This window comes from Accipiter gentilis, chromosome 19 (genome assembly GCF_929443795.1).
Source record: "Accipiter gentilis chromosome 19, bAccGen1.1, whole genome shotgun sequence".
Classification (NCBI taxonomy): Eukaryota; Metazoa; Chordata; class Aves; order Accipitriformes; family Accipitridae; genus Astur; species Astur gentilis.
This window is the reverse complement of record NC_064898.1, coordinates 25,777,650-25,802,976: the sequence shown is the minus strand read 5'-3', so window position 1 is coordinate 25,802,976 and position 25,327 is coordinate 25,777,650. Positions and strand designations below refer to the sequence as shown.

Here is a 25,327-nt window from a genome sequence, read left to right as displayed (position 1 = left end):
TGGGCAAAAATAGTGGGCTGCTTTGGTTTCTTTGGTGTTGCAATGGTATGTGGCTGGGTTCATGTTACAGCAATTGTTTGTGTGATTGCAGCTGTCCCTTGGCTTTTATGGGGAAAAGACTGGTCTGTCCAGAAGCAGACCCACACTGAACTGCATGGGACACTCAGGAAAGGTTAAGCAAATCTCTGTGGTTTAAGGGTGGGTTTTTTGCCTGTGGGTGTATAAGGAGCTAAGGCAGCCTACACCTATGGACTTCTTTTACAGAAAAGTAAACTTTACAGAAAGTTCATGCTTTACTGATCCTTTCAGCAAATTACTCTGGATTTCATTGCTGCGTAGCACACAAAGAGCTGGATTGCATCCTTGGTCCTCAGCTGAGGAAATGCTTCCAGCTCTTGTCAGAGTCACCAGCCTGCTACCACTGGAGGTGCAAAGTGCTCCAGAAATAGCACCCATTGCTGTAAAGTTCATGTGGGCTCTTTTAGTAACAAGTGAGGGTTTAGCCTGTTATAGGTCAGCCCCAACGCAACAGACGAGCTATGGAAGTGGTCCATCAATGCTGGCTGACTTTCACAGGCTGACGCTGCTGTTCTTCAAGGTGAGAGCCAATCTTATTCTTTGCCCTTTTCAGGCTTGGCTAATGGAGTTTGAAAGTCTCAGGCTCCAGAAGATAAACCTGGTGTGTTGCTTGCTTCCCCTTTTCCTCACCCCTAGTAAAATTGATTTGGTCCTCTGTGTTTTTGCTAGCAAAGATTAAGGCTGGGTTTCCAGTGACTTGTCTGGAAATGCACAGCAAGAAAAGCCGTGAATGCTCTGCCAAAACCACTTTTGACAGTTTGTGACCAGACAAGTCACTAGGAACCACCCTTGGCACAAACTGGAGGAGGTCAGTTCTTGCAGAGCTTTTTCCAAGCAGTGTTTTCAATTATCAAGTTTTATATCAAAGCACAGCTGCTGCTTGCAAATTCCTCTAAAGCAGAGGAGGGAGGGAGTTATTTCAAATAAGGATCCATTCCTGCAAAGGGCTGTGCTGATGAATATCCTGTAATCATCCATACTGCAAGGTTGGACCAGCTCTGCCCAAAACTCTTGGCTGTGCTGGAAGTCCCATTAATTAAGGTCTAACATGAGATTGCCACCAAATATTGTTCTTTTCTATCTATTTAACACCAGTCTATAAAAGGGGAATTTTCCTTTGTTCTCATCTTGTGCCCAATGTACCAGCCCAGGACATGCTAGTCTCATACAAGTTTCAATCACCTTTCTGAGCTCATGGACAGATTACTCCTTCCAAGCTGTTTTTCTGTGGCTCATTTTCCCTTCTCTTGCCAATCTTAGGATTGTAGGAGTAAGAGCCTTAGCTAAAATTCATCTCTGGTTTATATTGTGTTTAATGATTTTGATTGATTTAACAAAAGACTCACTGGGTGTGTCCTGGTACTGTAGGTATTTTCCCCTGTGCCCACATTTTCCTCCTTAGGCCCTTGCCTATGTAACACAGAGGCTTCTTGTGGAGGGGCTGCCTTTGATGCACACAGCATCCAGAACAAAAGAGATCATATTGTAAAATAACCTAAATGTTAATACAAGTTAAAGTTATCACTCCCGTCTCAGTGGTGACCATGCTACGTGTTGCTGGGACAGTGTCAGGACGGTACCGCTATACTCTTGCCTTTTTGCTGTCCAGACATCTTCCCTTGGCCATAACAAGAAGTAGGCTCTTGCTGATGATAGAATAGCCCTGATAAAGCTGTTCTTGCACTCTCTTTTGAGAAATGGGCATCTTTGCTTTCCTGTGGACCTGTCTTGCCTTTAGCTCAACCACCTCCCCTTCCTCTGCTGTTGTTTAGCTTGATATTAAGTGCATTTGCACTTCTCCTGTGCTTTAAGACCTCCCTGTCCTCCTAATATTCCTTATTATATCTGCAAGAGTCCTGATAAATCTGTCCCTTCCTCTGCACTGGGCCATATCAGCCCTTTCTGGTGTCAGTCTTGCACTCTTTTATTTGCCCCTTCCTGACAGATGCATTTCTTTTCCCTTCTTGCTGGGATTTGGTTCACAAACTTGCACATTAAAAAGGGAAGGAAGGTAGCTTGAGGCCTTTCAACCTGTTTTTGTACCTATTTGTGCCTCCTTACAGGTTTGAAGAGGAGCCTTTCCACTGTCACCTCTTCTTCCTCATGCTTTTACGTAGTTTCTGTCCTATTTTGTCCCCTTTGCCTCAAATCAGAGCTCTCCCTCTGGCAAACAGAACTGGATCAAAAGGGTACATGACTAAATTTATGGAAAAAGCATGGCAGTTGGGTGCAGGCCACCTGCAGTGATTTATTCCTTCCCTGAGTGCCAGCCATAAGGCATCCTGAGCATGTTACATGGGCTTACTTAGCTGCTTTTTCCTTACCTGCAAAGCAGGGCAGCAATATTTTCTATAGCACCAGCATGTCGTGAGATGGGATGTCACCAGCTTTCTTTGAGACCCTCGTTAACTAAAGTAAAGTAGTATAAGCAGAACAGTGCCATTTGTAGTGCGTACACAGCTTTTTTTTTTTTTTTTTTTTTTTTTTTTTTTTTTCTTTTTTCCATTCAGTCTGGAAGCAGAGCGGGGTCTACTGAGTGGTGGAAAAAAGAAAAAGAGAGGACATGCTGCCCTCATGAGGTGCCTGTCAGTAACTCCATGATAAGAAAAAAACAAAAGCATTTTGGGGAAATGCCAGGTAGCAATGCCGAGAAACCACTAACCCAGACTGGAACAGCCTTGTACGAGGAGGAGGCATAGAGCAGAAATGGATGTATTACCCTCTAGATAAATACTTTGTCAATTTAGCCCAAACAGCAGTACCACATGGAATAACAAATGAATTTATACAGTGCAATTCATTCTAAGCTTCATGCTGTAAAATGATCCTTAGGAAAATGGTGCTATTTGGCAGCAGCTCAGTTAAATGAGGTTTTTCCCTCTACAGGAAAATCCGGACCATCACAAAAATGGGCGATTTCCTGCCTACTTCTGCCAGGGGTTCAAGGGACCACCTTTTGCAGCTGAAAGGGCAGGAAGGAAAATGCAGATGCAGAGCTTTCTCTACTCTGTTTTGTGGTTACCTTTCCTTCTTCTGGGCTTGAGAATGTTTTAACAGGCTATAAAAGGCTATAAGAGAAGCCAGGTGGGAATTTGAACTCCATCCATGGTCTGATCTTTTACTGGTTCCCCAGTTTCTCCCAGATCTGATCTACCGTTGCTAGCTGATCACATTGGGGAGTTTTTCCCAAATAGTTCCTGGCTTTGCTCCGTGCCTTCCATTGTGCTTTGAAGTTACACAGTGCAGGATGGCCCTCCCATCATGTTTGACTGAGCCAAATATTAGCCCCTGTGCCAAGATCTCCTATTCCCATTGTGTGGCACCCCAAAACCACTCTGATTGTTCATTTCTTAATAAAAACATTCCTGTCTCATAAACTTCTCCAAGTCAGGCATCAGAAAGACCTGGACTGCCATTTATTTCTATTCTCCCACCCTTAGAACATGAGTTTTGGAGAAACTAGCTCAGTTCTCCAAATATTAAGTTCTCTGAGTAGAGTCTGCCATAGACACCAGGAGCTGTCATCAAGCTGTTGCCAGTTTTCTCTACCGTCGGATGAGCTTTAGCACCTCAAGCCCACAATGCCAACAGAGCGTGAAGAGTCATCGACCAACATGTTGACCACAGGTTTATCCCTGACCAAGTGACTGGGCTGCTGAATGTCTTGAGACACGTCTTGTTCAGTGAACTAACAGGAGGGTTAGGAAGTAGCATATAGCTGTCCTGTATGACCGGCTGGAGGTAGTAGATGGCAGACATCTTATCCAAATAGGTTGTGTAGCAGCAACAACTATAGTACCCATCCATACTCCCTCCTTGTCACATCAGAGGGCCTGGATGTCCCTTCCGACAAATTCTTTCTAAATGGATGTACAGGTTTCATCGGTAAAGAGTCAGTCAAAATGTTATGACCTAAAAATGATACCTAATAAGTCAAAGATCAAGAAAGTCTTGACGGTTTGGTATTGTCTGGGAGGCGTTTATAGTCAATGAGAGTACAAGGTTTTGGTGCAAATGCTTCACAGCCAGTAGGCTCCCAGCCAATGTGTATATTGATTTTTTTTCTCCTTATGTATGCTTAGCTTTCATATTCATTAACACATCATCCTGCAGAGGCTTTCCATTCAAAAGGCCTCAAAGAGCTCTATACATATTCTACAGAAGGATTTACTGTGCCCATTGGTGAAATGCAACCACTTCTGGCGTGGAAAGCACAACCATTACACATCAGATTAAGTGAGGAAAGCACAATACCACCTCTGCAAGATGAAAAAGCAGATGCAGTAAAGGGAGGGACTTTAATTTAAGCAGAATTCGGAGAGAAATTTCCTTCAGAGACTTCTAGCAATGTGGCAGGGGATATTGCATGACCATACCTATAAAGGAGCTTAGGATTTTTGCATCTTGCTTGGAAGACAGTCCTTGCAGCAACTTGCAGGCCCCGTGCTTATTCACTGGTGAACCACCAGCCTTTGCTCTTGATATATGGTTCACTGAAATCAGAAAGCCTCTTCTGGTTGATTTACATGGCTTTCAATGTAGTCTCCAGTGAGAGCGGGTGATGGTAACAACCACTTTGAGGTGGGTGGGTGTGATGGACCCCATGTGCTAAAACATCACAGAGCTGCTTTGGTGTGGATGGTCCTGTGCGGAGCCAGTGTCTTGTGAACAAGCAGAAAGCTGTAACTGATTTAATTTCTCTGACATAAAAGATGCTTTAGTGGCTGATCTGAGGTTGGGGAATCACTTTCAGAGCAAAGAAGTTCCTTGTTGTCAGTTCCTTCTCCAGAGCAACCGCTTGTCTTCCTTTGAAGTTAGATACACTGAAACTCTCTGTTAAAGAATAATGATCCCAAGGGAAACCAGCATTTGAGCTATTTTTGTGCCATGCACTTAAGCTATCGGAGGCTAACACTTCAACTCAATGTATGATCCTGTAACAGTTTTTCTAATTTCTTTTCCAACTCCTCTAATTTAAAAAAACCAAACAAACAACATAGAAGATGTAGACATGTCATCAGTCCAAGAAACATCATCAACAGCAGACAAAACATATGTGTTAGAACAGGGAGTTTCAGAGGTAGCCCACTTTTATCAGCACACCCCTAGGACAGACCCCAGAATGGTCAACACTGTAGTACATAAGCTAAGACCTGTAACACTTATATCTGGTGTAATCCAGTACGCAGTGAGTACTGATATGGCCTTCTCCCTATAACCAGCTGAAAACTCTGGGGAAAAAATCTTGGAAAATACTATTCCTTATCCCAAGCTGATAAATTCTACTTTTTTTTTTCTTTTTTTCTGCCTGCTCTGCCTTTTAGGTCATTGTCCGTGTTGTTAAATAAATTGGTTTAGCTGCCTCTGTTCACTTATGAAGCATGTCCAGTAATCATGTATATTTGTACAGCATCTTCCATTCTAGAGCACATTTAATGATTTGGGGTTTTGGTTTTCTAGCTGATCCAAAATAACATTTTCCCAACTATTGCAAGAGCAATTCAGAGGGCAAAACAGCACCTTGCCAAGCCTTGATTAAGCAGGATGCAAGCACTCCCTCACTCAAAGCTCATGTGGAGTCCCCAGAAAGCCAAAAAACTCCTGTGTTCAATGCAGATGTGGCCCTGAGTAAGCACACTGGGGGCTCATGGCTTTAATCCCAAGGGCCATTTCCAGGAGGCTTTTTAAAACATCCTCATCCCAAACTATCTTGGCCTGATTCTGCCTCACTTGTGAAACCTGGGAAGATCACAGCATGACTTCGCGTGGCAGCAATTCTCTTTTACTACACTCAAAATATAAAGCATCAAGAAATAGCTCATGTTGTTTCCAAACTGAGAAGCTTTTGTGAGGTTCTTTGAACATTTATTGAACTTGTTAAACTTTTTCCTGGTAAAAGCTTTTCTTTATGGCCGCAGTGATGAGGTAATAACATCCTTCTGAAGGCAGTTTTTACAACCCCCTGCCACTTGACCCCCGCTTCTAGCTCTTTTGGACAATAAGCTTTTGTTTGGATTTTTCAACAAGCTAATTCAAACAACATCTAAACTAATTGGCAACCCTCTTGCAGGAGCAAACATGCTGAAATATCTTTTCCAAAGAAAAAAAAAAAAAATCAGCTTCACATACTCAGGATACACTATAACCGGTGGGTGAGATTCCTGTAGCGGAACTTAGTGCAATAACCCTAAAGTTTGCTGGTATCTTAGATCCATGCATCCATCATTCCCTGAAAACAAGGCAAATAACAACAGGTTTTAAAGGCAGCAGAAAAAAGAATTTGGATTTGCTATTAAAGAAAAACTTTGTAGGATAGTTAAGAAGGCTGGAAGAGATTGAATCCATCACAGGTTGGTAAGAAAAGGTTGAAAAAAGTGTGTCAGGGCTAATTCAGGTACAACTACTGTTGCAGCATTCATCGCTGAACTGAGTTGCATCACGGTGTCTTGACCATTCAGTGAACCTCATCCCAAGCCAGCATGACTTGGTGAGGCTTTTTTTGCAAATCCTCACCATAAGCTTGATCAAAAACCCACCAGAGATGCTTAAATGGAATCTGTTGACTTCAGTGGATTTAGATCAGCCTATCTTGGTTGGATGACTTCAGTCTACCAACACGTTTCTCAAGCTACCCAGAAAAACCAGCAAAACAAACAACACCCTTTCCCCCAAACCACAATGTTTTAACATATTGAAGGCTTCAAAGAAATAATACACATGTAGTTTTAAAGCAATATGGTTTAAAGCAATAAGTGTTTTCCCAGAATTTAGGTTTGGTTTCTGGGCTGTTTCTCCATATTGTGCAATTGCACTGTGAAGACTCTGACAGGGGAAGAGCCCAGGTGCCAAACACTAAAGTCCACATAGCAAAGACACTCAGTGCCTAAAGAAATTACCAAAAATAGCAATTACTTCTTGTACAACCTAGTCAATGCGGGAATAAAGCTGGTTTGTAAAAGTCGATGTAGGGATCCCCTTGTTCTGAGATAGTGCTGCTGTTCTCCTTCATGATTGTATCTCATTTAAAATGTAATTTGTTTCCCTATCTCATTTTAAATATATATTTAGAATATATGCTTGCATCTGAGAAGGAAGTTTTTCCATGAAAATAATAGCTCTTCTAAGTGCCAGGATAATAATAGATATTCCAAGCATCATTTGCACTCCAGAGCAGCAGGAATCCCCTTCCGTGTCCTCTGTGGAAATTGTCTAATGGTTGCGAGCTGCCTTCTACTGAAAGGGAATCTCCTCTGTGCATGTATTGTGACCAGAACAGCTTGATGATGTGTCAAAAATACAATGAAGTCTCTCTATCTGAGGTAGGGTTTATCTATATTGGGACACTCAGGAAACTTCTGGTAAATTAATGAAATCAATTAAGAAAACCATTTATGCAGCTGACAGTGATGGCGAAGTGCAAACAATGGCCAATTTACTTGCAAATTAATAACCCCCCCATGGAGTTTAATGTGGTACAACTCAACCACACGTTTTCAGCATTTTTCTGAACATCTTCACGTAGACCAGTACTTTTATAGTACCAGCTGATATCTTCATGGCTCTTCAGCTGATGCTCACAGACATATACTGCTATTAATTCAAAACCTAGGGCCTTCATAGCAAAAAGATCTGACCTTTATTGTGCTTTTTACTATGAGCCTCTGATATATTGCATAGGGATGACTAGAAAGTCTTAGGTAGCTGCAGGTGTCTTACAGCAGTTTAAAACAACCTCTAGGGATAGAGCAAACATATTCGCCTGCAATTAGAAATACAGACACTCAGAAATACCTTGGACATAAAAGGGTCCAGGGTTTAGTGCCCACAGACCCAGTTTCTTACATTAGTCTCTGTTAGTTGAGCTTGATCTCTCTAAATGAAAAGCTAAACAAACTCATTTAACCCCACATCTGTGGCTGTAAATTGCATTATTTAATAGGCATTCAGTGGCAAAACTTTAGCTTTTTCCTCTTCTTTATATAGCTCACAAACTTGATGTATTTTGCTCTGCACTTGGAATCCTTCCATCCACCACTGAAGTATGTTTGCTCATTTGAGTGATTTTGCAGTGATCTCATACCCCAATAAGAAGCATATTTGACCTGATCTGTGGCAGAAGTAGGAATAACCATTAGCCACAAGGTCATTGCTTCCTTTCCCAAAGCTTCTAGCATGCCAAAAGTTGCAATAAAGTCTATTTAATAATCTCCATAAAGACCTGCAGGCAGTATCTCTCCACATGTCATTTGAATGGACACTAGCCCATGTGTCTCAAATTCAGTGCCACCGAGCAAAAGGAGCACTGATATAGCAGTGTGTCAAGAAATGACAATTAAGTTTTCAAATGGCATTTCTGACAATTCCTGAGTGGTATTTCATCCAGCTTTCTCCAGAGGGTTTTCAAAAATATGCTTTATTCTGTAAGACTGTTTACCCTATTTTGTTAAAATAGCATTTTGAAATTCTGTTAATAATAATTTTAATTATTTTCTGGCTTTGCTTTCCACAAAAAATGTCCAGAAGAAACTGCTTCTGGGTTTCCATAATGAAAAAGTGAGGAGCTGCTGGTGTGAGTTTAGACCACATCTGAACACAAGACATGCTCAGTAATCAGATGACGTTTCTGAGAACTTTTTTTTCCTGTTTGCCTGTTGGATTCACTTGAAGAACACTGAAGACCACAGAATCACAGGACGGTTTGGGTTGGAAGGGACCTTAAAGATCATCTAGTTCCAACCCCCTGCCATGGGAAGGGACATCTTTCACTAGACTCAGTTGCTCAAAGCCCCATCCAACCTGGTCTTGAACACTGCCAGGGATGGGGCAGCCACAACTTCTCTGGGCAACCTGTGCCAGTGCCTCACCACCCTCACAGTGAAGAACTTCTTCCTTACATGTAATCTAAATCTACCCTCTTTCAGTTTAAAACTCTTACCCCTTGTCCTATCACTACATGCCCTTGTAAAAAGTCCCTCTCCGGCTTTTTTATAAGCCCCCTTTAAGTACTGGAAGGCCGCTATAAGGTCTCCCGGGAGCCTTCTCTTCTCCAGGCTGAACAACCCCAACTCTCTCAGCCTGTCCTCACAGCAGAGGTGTTCCAAGCCTCTGATCATTTTCGTGTCCCCCTCTGGACCCGCTCCAACAGGTCCCTGTCTCTCCTGTGCTGAGGACCCCAGAGCTGGATGCAGAACTGCAGGTAGGGTCTCACCCGATCGGAGCAGAGGGACAGAATCCCCTCCCTCGACCTGCTGCCCACGCTGCTGGCGATGCAGCCCAGGACACGGTTGGCTTTCTGGGCTGCAAACACACATTGCTGGGTCATGCCCAGCTTTTCATCCATCAGTACCCCCAAGCCCTTCTCCACAGGGCTGCTCTCCATCCCTTCATCCCCCAGCCTGTATCCCTGTTTGGGATTGTCCCGACCCATGTGCAGGACCTTGCACTTGGCCTTGTTGAACTTCAGGAGGTTCGTACAGGCCCACTCCTCAAGCCTGTTGAGGTCCCTCCGGATGGCATTCCGTCCCTCTAGAGTATTGACTGCACCACTCAACTTGGGCAGATGGGCAGGTCATGGAGGTGGGAGCGCTGCGTGCATCCGTGCACTTACTGCAGCCCCAGGAATTTAATCTTTTATGATAATCAGCTGCAGGAACATCCACAGGGACATAATAAAGGTCATGCTGTGATCTTCAAAACGATGCAGACAGATAACGCCAGCCTTTTTATGTGGTTAAAGAATTCAAACGACAGTTTCCTAGGACATCAGTAAATTATATAGGGTCCTACGTAATGCCACGTATACAGCTGAGATTGGCAGTACTGCTCCAGCATTACTGCTCCGAGTGACTGTTCATAAACCAGGGATAAAAGCAGCCACAGTCCTCCCTGGCTGCAGCTTGCAAATATGCTGGTAAAGAAACCCCACCAATCCTTATTAATTAACTAATTATTTTAAGCCCCAAAGGGATGATTATTTTGTTCAAATTCAGGCACAATCTGGATTATTACATGACTCTCAGGGTGTTGAATGGTCACTGTGGTGAACTATGGTTCACCATAGACCAAGGTGTGGTCTTAACCTCTCAAAGCTCGTGAAAATCAAATGTAAAACTGAAACCTTATCCCCGGAAACTCCTCATTTTATAATGCCTTTGCAAACAGTTCCTTGTTACACTGACAGAGCAAAAGGCAAAGATAAGTCTGAAATAGACAATATGAGGCCAAAGCCTTAGCTAGAATGAGCTGAAAATCTGCAGGCACTTCTTTGGAGCTCTATCAGTTCCACTGCTACAAAATCATTAATAAGTCAGCATGGGATTTGGAGTCATATTTGAATTTTCTTCTGGGGGAAATTTTGCTTTTTAGTCCCTGAATTATAGGTTAGAGCTCTCAGTCTACATTAAGCAGCAAATTCAATGCAATCTCCATTTATAGAGCATGTGAGCTGCTACGTTAAGTAACTCATTTGACTTTTCTAAACATCAGTATTTTAAGAAAGTTTTGAGATAGTCATCTGCTCCTGTGGAAATGAAGAAAAAGAGGAAAATCCTCCTATGGTAGTGTCGTATGGACTTTAAATTCACCAAATCAGCATCAGTTAGTCACAGAAAAGTCACATATCATCTGAGGATTGATTTTTTTTTTTTTTTTAAATCCTTTGATGTTTTGGGCAAACAAGCAGTGGAATCTTCACAGTATTTCCATAAACTATTTTTAGTAATTTATCTCAGGAATAACTGTTCTTACAACTGTGATTGTCTCTGATTTTATATATAATTCTGAGCTGGAATTAGTTTTGCTCACTGGAGGAAGCATATCTAAAGAGTTTCAGATTCAGAAAGCATTCCCAAATCTCTTGATGTTAAGATCATTTTTGCCATTCCAAATGCTTTTTTCACTCCCTTTTCACCTTAAAAAGGAAGTTTCAGTCCTCCAAGGTGAAGATGGAAAGTTCAAGAGGAAGGACCATATGTATTGTAATGAGCCAGAAACCAGGAGGTGAATCAAACTGATACAACAGGTCCAAAATTACTATGTTTGAACCTCCTGATCTCGACAACGTGGCTCAGGAGTCTGGATGCCGGAAAACAGCACACTTTGCTGTTGAAAATACTGAAATAGTAGGGGATTTTTTTCATCAGAAGAAAAAAAAAGGAGATGCACTGGTTCCCAGAAGCTTTTCTAAAAAAAGGCCACTGTTGTGAAATAGTTTCTTTGGTCAGAGACAGCACCATCCAGAACTCAAACACAACTCCAGGCTCACAATGCCCAAAGCTTAAGTTTGAGGTGTCGGATTTATTGGGTACCCACACCTTGAATCACAAAATTTGGTAAAAAAAGTCCACACCGACATGTCCCTCAGTGGTGAAACGGGGAATTACTGAGGGGGAGAGTTTGACAGCTCCATTTTCCACTCTTCCTAGGAAGTACTTTGGGGAAAGGCAGACCCTGGCAAGTGGCTGCAAGGGAAGGTGAGGATGGAAGAGGATGACTTCTGCAAGCATGGCCATCGAACTCCAGAAAACTTGGCTTTACACTGCAGTTTTCATCATTCTTCCTCTTTTTTATTTTATTTTTAATGAGTTCACCGTTGAATACCCAAGACCAAAATGCATGCTGAAGACAACGCCGGTACAACGCTTGTCAATACGGCACGAATACTGCAAAACCACGAGTACTGCAGATGAACGAAGGCTTGGTGGGCTTCCAGCGGGGAAGATCTCCACGGTGTGGGAGCTGCGCGTGGCTGAGGACAGGAGGAGAGGGAGGAGAAGAGGAGAGGAGGACAGGGCTTTCCAGCACTGCATGCCACGCTCTATGCTTCCAGAGCCGCCCAGCCCGGTGGGAACAGGCATTTCCAGTGCTGCGGCACGCTCCGGCAACAGGCGTTCCCGGCGCTGCTGTGCCGGGGTGTTTTGGGGACAGGCGTTCCTGGCGGTGCGGGGACAGGTGTTTTGGCACAACCCATGCCGGTCCTCAGCGGTGTGATGGGGACAAGCATCTCCAGTGGGGCTGCCTACGCCGGGCAGGTGCTGCAGGGTGCCGTGGGGACGGGTGGCCACGGCAGGGCGCGGGGACAGGACTGGCGTTCCCGGTGCTGCGTGGTACGTGGGGACAGTGCCGGCTCTGGGTGGGGACGGTCCTTCTGGCCGGGATGGATGTTGCCTCGGTGGGATGGAGGTGGGTGGCGGGTGGCTGTGGCGGGCTTCGGCGTGCGTTGACATCGGGGGCGAGTTGGGACGTGGGATGCATCAGCGTGATGTCGGGTTGGTTGGCACGCTGTGGGGGCGGCTGGCCTGTTACGGGGCCGGTCGGTCTTCGGTGAGGCAGGGTGGTTGGTGGTGGGGCAGGCCGACGTGACGTGGAGGACGGAGAGGTCGGTCTTTCGTGGGGCGCGTCGGCCTGCTGTGGGGCAGGTTGGTGTAATACGCGGCACCTTGTCGGGACGCGGGGCAGGTGGATGGGATGTGGGGCCGGTTGGATGTGCCGTGTGGGTCCAGACGAGGAATCTCGCCCTTTTGGGGACCCCGGGCCCGGCCGCCCCTCAGCAAGGCCCAGGCCGCGGTGGGGGCAAGGCCGCTCCGCGTTGCCATGGCGACGGCGCCCCCACCCAGCAAAATATTTTCGTCCCGCCACGTGATAAAAACAGCTCCCTCAACACGTGACGGGGGACGAAGCCGCGTCAATCAAAACGGCTTTCTTCCAATCGTCAGCCGCTCCTTCAGGCGCCGTCCCGCCTTCCGGAAGTCGGGCCTCCAATCGGCTCCCCGCTCCCCTTTCAACGGTTTGACAGAGGCCGCGGAGTGGAGCGTCGATTGGCGTTCCTTTCAGCCAGTAGCGTCTCGAAGACGCACTCGGACTCCCGCCTCGGTGGAGGACGGGCCAATGAGCTAGCGGGACGCTCCTTCCCTCACGCCGCCCGCCCCCCCAGCACTGCGGTAATATGGCTCCGTAGCGAGCGGCCCGGGCCGGTGCTGCTGCCGCCATTAACCCCTGGGTGCCCGGCGGCGGCAGCGGGGTGGGGGGGGGAGAGAGAGAGAGAAAGAGCAGCGGCCCGCGGGGCTCATGTGCGGGCGCTGCAGCCGTTGCCCGGCCGTTGCCCCGCCGTGAAGATGAGCTCGGCCGCCGGCTCCGCCGCCTTACCGCCGGGCTCCGCCACCCGGGCCTTGCATGTGGAGCTGCCCTCGCAGCAGGTACGGCCGGCCTCCGGGGAGAGGCGGCCATCAGCTTGGTGGGGGGGGTGCCCTGAGGCGAAGGGGGGGTTGCTTCCTGAGGTGTGGGGGTGCCTTGAGGTGAAGGAGGGGGTCCTCTGTGGGGAGAGGGGTGCCCTGAGGTGCAGAGAGGTCCTTTCTGGGGTGTGGGGTGCCCTGAGGTGAAGGAGGGGGTGCTTCCTGAGGTGTGTGGGTGCCCTGAGGTGCAGAGGAGTCCTCTCTGGGGAGAGGGGTGCTCTGAGGTGAAGGGGGGGGGTGCTCCCTGAGGTGAAGGGGGGGTCCTCCCTGAGGTGTGGGGTGCCTTGAGGTGAAAGAGGGGGTGCTTCCTCAGGTGTGGAGGTGCCCTGAAGTGCAGAGCGGTCTTTTCTGGGGTGTGGGGCGCCCTGAGATGAAGGAGGGGGTGCTTCTTGAGGTGTGTGGGTGCCCTGAGGTGCAGCGGGGTCCTCCCTGGGGTGTGGGGTGCCCTGAGGTGCAGAGAGCTGCTCCCTGGGGTGTGGGGTGCTTCCTGAGGTGTGGGGTGCCCTGAGATGCAGAGGGGTGCTCCTTGGGGTGTGGGGGTGCCCTGAGGTGAAAGGGTGGAGAGGTACTGCCTGAGGTGTAAGGGGGAGTTGCCCGAGGTATGGGGATGCCTGAGCCAGAGTCCCTGAGCTTGATGGAAAGACGGTCCCTGAAGCAAGGGGTTTTGAGCACCCTTCTCTTGGGCTGGTAGGAAGATGAGAGGGTGAGGTTCCGTTTGTGCCGGAGCAGGGGTCTGTGCCCCTCTCCCGCCAGTACTGGAGAGTCAAGGTGTGGGTTTCCTCTCCGTGAAGAGGCTGCTTTTGTGCCCACAGAGGTGCTGGGTGCAAACTAAAGCAGGGAGTTGCAGCATGGATAACACCCAGATAAATCGGCTTTATGCTTGGGTAACTGATGAGGCCGGAGCAGCTGGGGTGCCCTCTCCTCTCCTGTGGTGTGGGGGGTGAGCATGGATAAAATGTACTGTGTGCTCTGAAAAGCGGTGAAATGTTCCCTCCCCATCACATCCTTCCTTCAGCTAACTCTGTTTTTCCTGTTTGCTGGTAGTTGGCTTTTGGTTTACTGGGCAACCGTCCCATGTTTTAATTTTGGAGAGCATTAGGAGCAAGGTTAAGTGAGGAAGTCTAGGCTCTGGATGAGGGTTTAGCAATCCGTATCAAACTAAGTCCGTGCCCTTTCCCCTCTTGCATGGGGTGACTTTTATTGTACGGGAGCTTAAGCAGTAGTGCTGGAGGGGGGAATAATCACTTAGCAAAAGCATGCTTTTCTTTGGAAATACTGTAAGATGTGAGTCTGTGCTTGAAGTTTTGGTTCACTGCCTCGGTGCAGGCGACATTATTGAGAAGTAGATGCACAATCTGAGTTACTTGAGCTACGTGTTACCAGGTGTGAAAATGAAGAGTTACTAGAGAAAAGTCAATAGATGTCAGTTTTAAATGAAGATATAACTGCACCTCAGATAAACATGATGTAGCAGACATCCACTTAGGGGCAAAGGGAGGGAAGGGAGATGGCTCTTGGCCACTGGAGCTGTGCAAGTATTGACCCTAAGTTGAGAGCAAGTCCTTATTCTAAAATGTGGGCCTGTTTTATGTTAATGAACACAAATGTGAGCACTGCTTTGGATGAACTTTACAGGGAGCAATGGATCTTTCAGGAGATCAAGCATGGCCTTCTCCCTGCTGAATTTTTGGCTTTATTCTTTCCCCGGCTTGTGCAAGAACCAGGTGAATGCTGCAGGGAGAAGCCTTAGTTATTAGTCATTGGACTTCATTTGTGAAAGTGAGACCAAAACACAGGCTCTTTTCTAGGAGCCGAAACTTTTGTAGGAGTTTGTAGGAGCAGAAACTGAACCATCAATTATAGGATGTTCCAGTAGAGTAAATATTTAGCTTAAGCCATGTAGGATGCTTGTATGGGTGCTGAAGAAATGTTAATTGTAGCCAGCGTAAGGCTGTGACAAAGTCTGAGGTATTGTTTTCCTGTGTGCTCTGCAAATATAGGGACTGTGTGCTAAGGTATCTGTATGCTGTGTCAGTGCTTGCAGTCAAATCAAGAAGCTCCAGAACTAAACTACAGTCGGTTACACTGATAACAAATCATCCTCTTTGACTGTATTATTTGATCTTAAAAGTCTGTTACTGAATTGCAAGATAACTTTCCTTGAAGGCGCTAATCACCCTGGAGATATTTTACTGCAGAATCATGAAAAAGAATGGTAAAGTGATTCCAGTCTATTGTACGCGAGGTAGTTGTTTGCTACCTGCCAGCACAGAAATCAACTTGCTGATTGTTTTAGTAGGCAATTTTCTCTAGAACACCAAGTGCTGCATCTTTTGACTGTAAGGATGAGAGTAAGGTGGTCTGAGTCATGGCTATAAATCTCTCTAAAGACCAAATTCTCAAATGTGAACTTAAGGTGAGTGCTTTTAATGATCAAATTGACTTTTTAATGACTGAAGTGTTGAAGGTGTAATTTGGGTTTAGTCTAGATTTAATTGTGCCAGTGAAATTCACATTGATTAGAAAGCGAAGTTCCTGCTACTGACACATTTGCAGGAGTGAAAAGTCGTGTCCAAAGCCTTTTGCCAGTGTGACCACACTTGTGTCAGACTGACTAACCTATTCTTTAACTTGTTTGGTGGTGACAGGATGACCTGGCCTAAGAATGCCTTTTGCTGTTGTATTCTACATTTTAAGTGGGAGAAATAGAGGATATGGCTGTATAGAAGTGCATCTGGTTAAGCATAATATTCCAATTTGTATCCCTAAGTAATTGTGCCAGGATGTTTTCTTTTGCTGGAGGAGTGAGTCTAAACAGAACTGAAAATGTGTCATGAAATAATTACACTTTAAAAGCAGAGATTCTTTAGCATTATCTCTTCCTAGTTGCTTGATGCAAGAAAGCCAGGAGTGTCACAATAACTTACTGATTTCTAAATGCTCAAACTTCTCAGTCCTGTCATCATAGGCAGCTCAAAGCAATGGGAGGTGGGGGAGCCAAACCTTTCAGACTCATGTTCTAGATGGAAGGGGTTGGACAAAAAAAAATGCAGTCTTAACATAGGCAGCCAGTCATGCTGCAGTCAAATGATTTGTTGAATGTTACAGTGCTAATTGCTGACGAAAACGGATGTCACGTGTGGTTGTCTAGAGATAGGAAAGCATATCTTCATGGACTCCAGCACCAGTGCCTCCAGCACTTCCAACTTTTCCTTCATGCTGAAATTGAAAAGCTTTTACTATCAATTTCAACATTAGAGAGACTGAAGCTTTAATGAACTGTGAGATAGTGTTTGAAGACCTGCAAGCTTGAACTGCATGTACTGTTGTACAAACAGCTGTACTGATGCACAGTTTGTAGTGAGTGATTGGGGAGATGTAATGAAGAAAAAGAACCCATACTTTTTTTTTTTAACAAATGATTTCCAGTCGGTCTGTGGTTCAGGCATTCAGTCAGATCCATGTCTGTAGACTGAAGCATCCCTCTTGTCTAGATGGCTAACCAGGGCATGAATAAACTATAGGTATAATTGGTTTTGGTTGGAGCAGAGGAGGATCCCTCAGAAATAATGGCTAGAACCATTTTAGAAAATGATAAAAATGTCCCCTACTACTTTACTGTGATAAAGATAGATGACAGAAGAAAAGCGAACAAAACCCAATGTGGATTCCAGTGTAGTAGGTGAGTACTAAGTCATACATGTAACAGCTTGGCTGATTGTAAAGTATTTCAACAGCTTGTTTCCAAGTGGTTTGACCATACACCAGCCGCAGGGAAAATGCTCATCAGCCAGTTGCATCTCTGCCACCAGTACTTGCCAGTTGTAAGCTAGAAGTTTGGTCTGCTTATGTTGCTAATTTCCACTGGCCTGATTGATGATCAGGTGCAAGAAGCTTTCTTCTGAAGATAGTCTATGGCTTACTTCCAAATTATAGGGGGAAAATAGTACGTGACATTCAGACTGTACCTAAGGCAGCCCTATAATGGGACCAGAGATCATTCCCATCTATATCTGCTTTTTTCCCCAGGAAACTGTTCAACTCTTGGACCCATGTTATTGATACCTCGATGTAAGCAATTTTCTGCTCACTGGAGCCAGCCTGGGTAATGGGGAGGAAAAAAACCTGCTATTATAGATACTAAGGGATATACTAGAAGCTGTACATGGAGTTAGGTCTTTTCCATCAGAAGCTTTAGTTCCAGCTCAGTGTCAGTCAATCACATTTCAGTATGCCCTGTGTAGTGATATCCAAGGTGGGTTTCCAAGTTGAGCTCCTCAAAGACTGGATGTATTGCGTCCGAGGGTGCACGTGAGGGAGTTAGGTATGCTCTGGTGAATATGGACGCGGTGGTAAGAAGGGAAGGGGTAAAGTGTGCCACTGTGCACAGCTGTGAACAGTGTTAGACCGAAGTCCAGGTGACCTAATATCTTCTATATCTTTCAGTTCATAGACAACTCTTGTCAGGTGGTAAAAGTTTCTGTGGAAAGGAGCAGGAATGAGCTTTCAGCCACAGATGTCAGAAGTAGGTGTTTAGGGCAGAGTGAAACAGAGCAAACAGTTAGTGATACTTTCCAAGGACACCCTGTAGCCTCCATTCACTTTCAGACTGGGATTCATGAAGAACCAGCTGGAGTGTGATGAATCTTTAGGAGCCCGAGAGCAACACTTAGCAAACATGGCTGTTGTGGCTTCCATGCTAGCTTAACTCTGGGAACAGTTTAGCTCACATAGTGGGGTTTAAGATAAGGGGAAGTGACCCTGACATGGTTCCATGATGAGCCATGTGAGGCTTCCTTGTACTCTGAACTTCAGCAAACTGCAGAGCATCACATTTGTTTATACTCAGTACTGATACAGACTTGTCAGACTAGGTGCATGTTGGCATTTCCAGTAGCTGGGTAAAAGTATCATGTGGCCAGGATATGTTTTCTGCCATCCCACCACTGCTCAGACGATGGGTTGTCCCCGTCCTGAACATGTTTTGAAGGGAAAGGTCCTTTGTTTTGAATACTGAATATGAAAATCTTATTTAGGAACTGAAAAACTTCTTTCAACCAAACAAAGTTCTGGAGCAGACCCCTAACTGGTAGGAAGAAAATCCCCCAAAATCTACTTTTAATATGAAAACATGCTGTAATGTTTACCTTCTATGAACTGGTTGACTGTAATAAAGGGATTGAATTCAGAGACTGTGAATGTCCTTTTCAGGTTTATACTCTTATTCCATTCCTATGAAGAAATGGGAAGTTGATGACAAGGTCTGAATATCTCATTGATGACCATAGTAGTGAAGACTCTATCCATTTTGTAAAATTTCATGTACAAGGAATTGTTCCATTGAGCTCCATTCGAAGAAATCATATATACTAAATATTTAACAGTCTTTGAGCTTTTGGGATTTTACTAATTGCATGAGCTTAATATACAGGCTTCAGAAACTTGCACTGCTGCCCTGTTTGAACCCAGGATGGAAAGGTATGAGAGTCATGAGCAAAGTGAACTTTAAAGCAAAAGGCGCTTTTTTCTTTTGGAAGTACTTCTGGAAAGAACTTCTGAGGAAAAAACAGAACAAGTACTTCTGGATAGCAGTTACTTCTGCATTCAAATAATAAATAAAACCATTATTTTCAGCAGTTGGAAGTGACAATCCAGTGTAATCTAGTACCTTGGGTATATGTATAGATACTTGAGGTGATCCAAGTGAGTAGAGGTAAAACAGAATGAGAAGAACGTGGGTGAATTAGAACAAAGCTAAAATTTCATAGTTACTTTATTTAAAGATGTGTACCACTCATACACGACAACTTGGGTAACGGCAGAAATGGGTGATTCAAAGTGCACTGGCAAATGAGTTTGAGAGGTCTTTTATGTGGGAGAAGTGAAGAAAGCGACTGTACGGGCTAGGAGCTACACATGAACTAGTTTTTCAACTAAAACAGTGTGAAAAGAGCATCTTTTTTGAAATAGTTTTCAGTAGCTATATTGTTGTATATACTACTAAGCAATATGAAAACAAAGACTGACTCTTAAATATTTTATTTCCTCTTTCCTACTAAATATGCTGGGGGAAGTCAGAATAGCAGATGGAAAGTGTCATATTTGAATATTGCTTTCACTTCTCTTTGACATACACTGTCTTTAAACTCCGAGTGGGGAGGGAAGTGCAGCTCCAGTAAAACACCACAATGTGAGTGTTGATCTAGTGTTCTTACACAGTTGTATCCATGTCTAGCTGTATCACTGTCTAGTGTTTATTAGAGACAATTAGGAGGAAATAGTTGTTAAAGTTACTGTAAAATTGTAATTGCAGCCAAAAAGGTTGGCTGTTAATCTGGAGCTAGGTTTTTGCTATCTGCAGTGTACTACTATTTTTTTTTCCCTAAGGAATGCAAGTGTATTTTGCAGACTGAATGGTCTGGCGGTAAGTTAGAGAGAGACTGTTCTGTCAGAAAGCTGTAGTAAATCAGTTTTGATGCTTTATTTGGGAGATTTGGGGGGGGTTAAGGAATATTCTTAATTGAGTGAAGGAAAGGTCTTGGTAGCTGGTAACTAAAGACTCATTCCTTATTTATGAAGAAGCTTACTGGTTTGCCCTTGCTTTGTCAACTAGTAACATGATAAACATTAATATGCTTCAGGTTATTAATCGGTGTATGCTGTTTGCTTTTGCAACTTGGTGCATACTTAAAATCAAGTGGTTCTTTAAGGTCAAAAGTGCCTTTGCTTCAGTTTTGTTGATGCTTTATTCCATAAGGCCCTGTTTACTTTTTGTGTCTTTCCTTCTGAGCATCATCTTGTTTTCCATTGCTTAATTGGTATTCCCAGGTCATTCTCACCGCTAATATGGACTAATGCTCTCTTGGCCAAGGTGGTATTAAGAAGCTTAAGGGACTTCTCTGAACGGCCACAGTGTGTTATTAATGAGGTGGGACTTGCACCCTGATGTTCACTTTTCTACCTCATGGCATAGTTCCCATGTTGTGTCAAAGAAGCAGTTACAGTTTTGGTCTTTCATCTTGCAAGTGAGTAAATATTTATTTAGACAAACTTGGAGGAAAACATCAATAGGGAAAGATGGTATTTCTAGTTGCTGCTTCTTAAAGGTCTTGGTTAAAGATGAAAAGACTGTATATCTAGTTCCTTGTTATTTGTATCTTATATAAACACCTAGTAAGAGGAGCTTTGGCTGGCTAGTGGTCGGTGCTTGTAAGATTATTTTTTTTTCTTAACCCCAGTTTAGAGCAATTTTTTAGGGTATGCTGACAGTTTTTATTCTTCAGGGTTGTGGTGTTTGCCAGCTTGCTTGGTCTGTTGGTCTTGATGTTGTAGTGACCATAACTGAACACAGCTGTTGAAACAATACACAGAAAGAAGTTGATTTGCCTAAGTCCCTGCATGGGCTTATGATTTTGCTTTTGAACCCGTCCTGCTAACATTTAAGTAAATTCTATGTTTTCAGTCTTGTTTTGTCACACCTAACCAGCTATCCTGTTTGTATCCCAAGACTGAATACCCATGTCTTCTGTACCTGTCCCTACCTTCTAGTTTAAATAACAGGTCATTCAGTCTTTCTGCAGAAATGAGCACAAATTTTGGATGTTGAAAGAAGGATGAGGATGCAGAAAATCACTAGTGAAGAGTGTGAGCACTGTGAGCTTGCATGGAATGTCAGTTTTGGTCTTGGTTGTCTCATTGGTTCTGAGCTCTAAAAAAGCAGTGTAGAATTTCTACATGTGATTATGGTGTACAAAGAGAAAATTTCTTGCTCCTGCTGAACAGTTACCAGCTGTTTACATTATTGCTCTGAGGTAGAACTTGAGTTCTGACTTGCTCCCCAGTGTAAATTCAGTTACTTAGTGAAGAAAGAGTTCAGCGGGCTAGCTATTAAGAGAGGGTGAAAGGGAGGATAGACTGAAGTACTTGGCTACCTTTAAAAGTAGTATATAGCCATCTTTTTTTTTTGTTGTTATGTAATTAGCCATCTTATTACTTTCTGATACTAACTACTGTTGCTGTTTTACTTAGTGTTAAAGGAGCAGGTTGTGCCATAGACTGGCATATTTTGTCAGATACAACGTTCACTTCACGTGTTGCATACTTTAACTCTGAGTTGAGCTAATGAAGGGCTGGTTTGCATTCAAGTAGCTGGAGAATAATTATACTTCTACATGGGCCGTGTCAAATGTAGAGATGTTCCTTACTCTTCCTCTTGCACTTTCTCCCTATGTGAATTAGGGAAGACTTGGTGCCTTTTGAACAACATCTTCCATGTACTGACTCTTTGTTGAAACTCTCATTGAAGTATGGAAACAGGAGTAGTTGTGGCAAAGTATGGATGATTAGAAACCTGTTTTGAGATTTGTTGTGTTCAAGTGAAAGCTTCATAGGTGTTTTCTGTCTCATATGAACCTTTCAAAAGCTTTTCAGATGCCCCTAAGCATAAAGGAAAGCCAGCACCTTGATTTAAGGAACTGTAAACTAAAATCCACAATTGCACGTCTGTGAAAACTTTAGGCCTATGTTGGTGAAGGTAGTTTTGACCTTTCTTGTGGTCACTTAGTCTGGGTAAATCACGCTGCACAGATTCAATGTGTCTTATTGCTTGCATCAAATCTTTAGGAATGTGAGGGAGGAAAGTTTTGTATGAGTGTATTCTGCATCTTGACAGGAAAAAATGCGGTTACGTTCTTACTGTGCATCTTTGAATTGGTGTTGGCCTCAGGTATGATTCATAGCAGGCATAACTTTTGAAAGACTGTTGCCAGAAAGTATCTAAGCCTTAGAAGAAGAAATGAGTTACTGAACTGCTGCTGAATGCCATTACTTGACTTGAGGAAACTGAGATATGAAGGGGGTGCAATAATAATGAGATCCGCAAGCGATTCATTGAACTAATGATGGTTGTGTAGCTCTCGGGGCCTTGCTGTCTTCAAGTGTGTGCTGAAATCACATGAAAATAGAATTCCAAAAATACCTTATTGTGTGTGCTACAAGATTGCATATTAAATGCTTCTGCTTTGCTTCTGAAGTCGATCTGAAATCATGTGTGAACTGTGGAAAACTGTTTAATTACAAAACTTCTAAATAAATCTTCCTAGCAAGTGTCTAAATTGGAGTACAAGCATTTTCTTATCCTTCCTCTGGATTTAGGTAACAACACATCTGAATAGTATCTGAAATTCCCACTGCATGTTCCTTTGTATACTGCAGCAGACTTGACCCACACCTTCTGTGAGGTACCTTTTTTCTTTTTGTAGTGGAGTGTATCAAATTGGAAAACAAGGCAGCTTGAAAACTTATATAAAATTGAATTAAGTGTGAATTCTTGTCTACCATTTGAATTCCAAGAACTTAGATCACATGATTGCTAGGTAATAAGTCAAACTGGTACGGACAGATGAAAGCAAGTAGTGAAAATCTGAGGCGGTAGGAAGTTCAGATAATAAGATGTTGAGCAGTGCTGTGCTAATAAATATTGCTCATGTTGGCTGAATACAGTTCATATTTAGATTTTTTAAGAGCTAGAGTTTTTATGCTTTTTAAGAAAAGGAGGGAAAAAAAAATACCTAAACAAAAACCCAAACCAACCTGACTTGTGTGAGCTACAAAGCACACAGAGCCTTGTGTTTTTCTGTGACTTAATTATGACAAGTATTCAGAGACCCAAATAGCTGACCATGCAAGCTCAGTTCTGTTAAGTTCAAAACAACTAGAATTGCTGTAGTAATGTTTGTGTTGCTAACTAATCTTTGAAGCCTGCTTTAATGCTAAAATAGTTGGAGGGATTTTGCTTAAATTCTTCCAGAGCTACTGTGGGTCATAAAGCAAGCAAGCTAGGAGACTCATGTGAAAGCCAGGTAAAACCAGAATACGTACCAGCTTGTACAGAGGTCAGAGCTGATCCTGACCAGGAAAGAATTTATGGAATATTCTCCCTTGAAACAGTCAGGAGGACGGCAGCAGTCTGAAAATCAGCGATGGTGTCCAGAGATGAAGACTATGTCTTGGTGTTTATGTTAAAAACGATCTGATAGGTAGGATGCTCCATTAAAGGCTGAGTAAGGAGAATTGGTGCTGAAATTGTAGCCAGTGTTGATAGTCCTGTACAGCATGTCTTCTGGAGAAAAAATGATTGCTTTTCAGGTAATCAGGTCTCTGTGAGAACCCTGAGTGGTGACTTGTTTTTGGCAACTTTGGGCTTTTTTTTTTTTTTATGTAATTTCTGTAAATTTTGACTTTGCTTCTACGAGATGGTTTCTCAGCCTTCTTACACTGGTTTTACCCTTGTATTTGTACTTCAGGCAAAAGTAAGCTGTTTTTTTTTTTTTTTTTGTGTGTGTCCCCACCCTTGTTCTTTGTTGAATCAGAAATGCTCTCTTGAACCTGTATGATGCTTTACACTTCACATGGATTATATGGGATGTCACAAGGAAAGCAGGGGTGGTGGAAACAAAGCTTTTTTCCAATCCAGCCATAGATTTATAAAAATTTCTTCATGGCCAATTGAATTTAAACTTCATTCTGGAAAATGTATTCAAATTTACTAAGTTCTTTAAAAATTAAACTATTCCAACAGAATTTCTGAAACTTGCTCGTGGACACGGATGCAGCAGGCCCACTGTCATTCTTATATTAACATCTGGAAGAGTTTTCAGCCTAACCTTCCTTTCACAGAGGGGGCTGTTTGACAGCATCTTGGATGGCTGTTGCTGGAAGAAACTAAACTGCCTGCCTTGCTTAAGTTTAGATGCTCCTTTGACACCTTTGCAAATTGATTTAATGTGTCAAAGTGCTAGTGTTTCTGCTGGGAGCAAGGATTCATGAATAGTTTTGGTGAAAGAGGCAGTGCTGAAGAGGGCAGACCATGCAACTAGAAGAGAGGGTAGGAGGAGGCAGATTTGGGACATAAAGAAGACAGACCTCCCCTTTTTACCAGCAGTGAGTCATTAGATCATCTCAGCTGCTAATAAAATGATAGGCTCCATGTGATAAAGAATAGACTTAGCTGTTGCCCATATTAATGACCTGAGCTTCACAATTCATACTTGGAGCCTGAGCTAGTAAGTGTGATCAGTGGCTAAGATAGAAAAATGGTGTTTGGCTATGTTCTCATCCAGCTTGGATATACTTACACTGTTTTGTTTTTTTCCCAGGGTCATCAGATACTTGTAAGAGAATAATAAAATGGTTAAGATGGAAGAGGAGTCAGAACTCTCTGTGCTTGTTTTTGCTACCCACTATGTGACCCTGAACAAATAAGTATGAAATTCCACGAATACTTTAGGCTGTTGTAGGTAGTCACTGTTCTTCTTGTGGTTCCATGAACAGTCTGGACCTTGTGTTAACAACAGTGCACTTCTCTCTCGTGTTTTGACTTAGTCTCTTTCCTTCCCGTCCTCCCCACCCTCCAGCTCTGCAGTGATTTTTATTAATGGTACCAGATTGTTAGACTTAACCTAACAAAAAACCCAAGTGAATAGCTTTGTCACTTAAGTTTCTCAGGCCCAGAGGGAAGCAGAGCATGGTGTCTGGATCAGTTTAAGCCGTCAAGAAACTGCAGTGTTAAAAAAAACTCTGCTGCTTTCTACTCCTGCCTGCTCTGCCCTGCTTTTGTGGTGGGCACATCTGTGTAGCTGTAGTGAGCTGAATTGGAGGAACTTACACTTAAAATTAATTTTTTTTTGTCAGCTGTAGCTTGGATAAATTCTCTGACCCTCACCATGAGTGAGACTGCACAAATGCACAAGAAAACGTTGCGCAGGATGGGAACAAGCGTCTAGATGCAGAAGGTGGTATTTTAGGCAGAGGTAGTGAAAGATGATGGTTATGTATCTTAGTGTTGAGGGAACTAAAGCATGAAGGGACCAGGCAGTTTCAGTCCTTAAAATCTCAGAAGACTTGGTAGACTGTAGAGTTCTGGGATCAGCTGATGAAAAAAGCAAAGTATTAACAAGGTTGTTGATCAAAATACTTTATTCTGTAGCAGTCTGACTTTTTGTTTATGGCCTGCGGTAAAT

At 43.7% G+C, this 25,327-nt stretch overlaps 1 protein-coding gene across 1 annotated transcript in view; it reads left to right on the top strand.

Moving 5' to 3' along the window:
* The first annotated feature begins 13,015 nt into the window (after positions 1 to 13,015).
* Positions 13,016 to 25,327, top strand: part of UVRAG (UV radiation resistance associated) — a 95,071-nt gene continuing 82,759 nt past the window's right edge. The window contains exon 1 of the mRNA XM_049822726.1: positions 13,016 to 13,271. Within this exon, the coding sequence (XP_049678683.1) occupies positions 13,191 to 13,271 (81 nt within the window). The 5' untranslated portion in view covers positions 13,016 to 13,190. The remainder of the gene's footprint in view (positions 13,272 to 25,327) is intronic.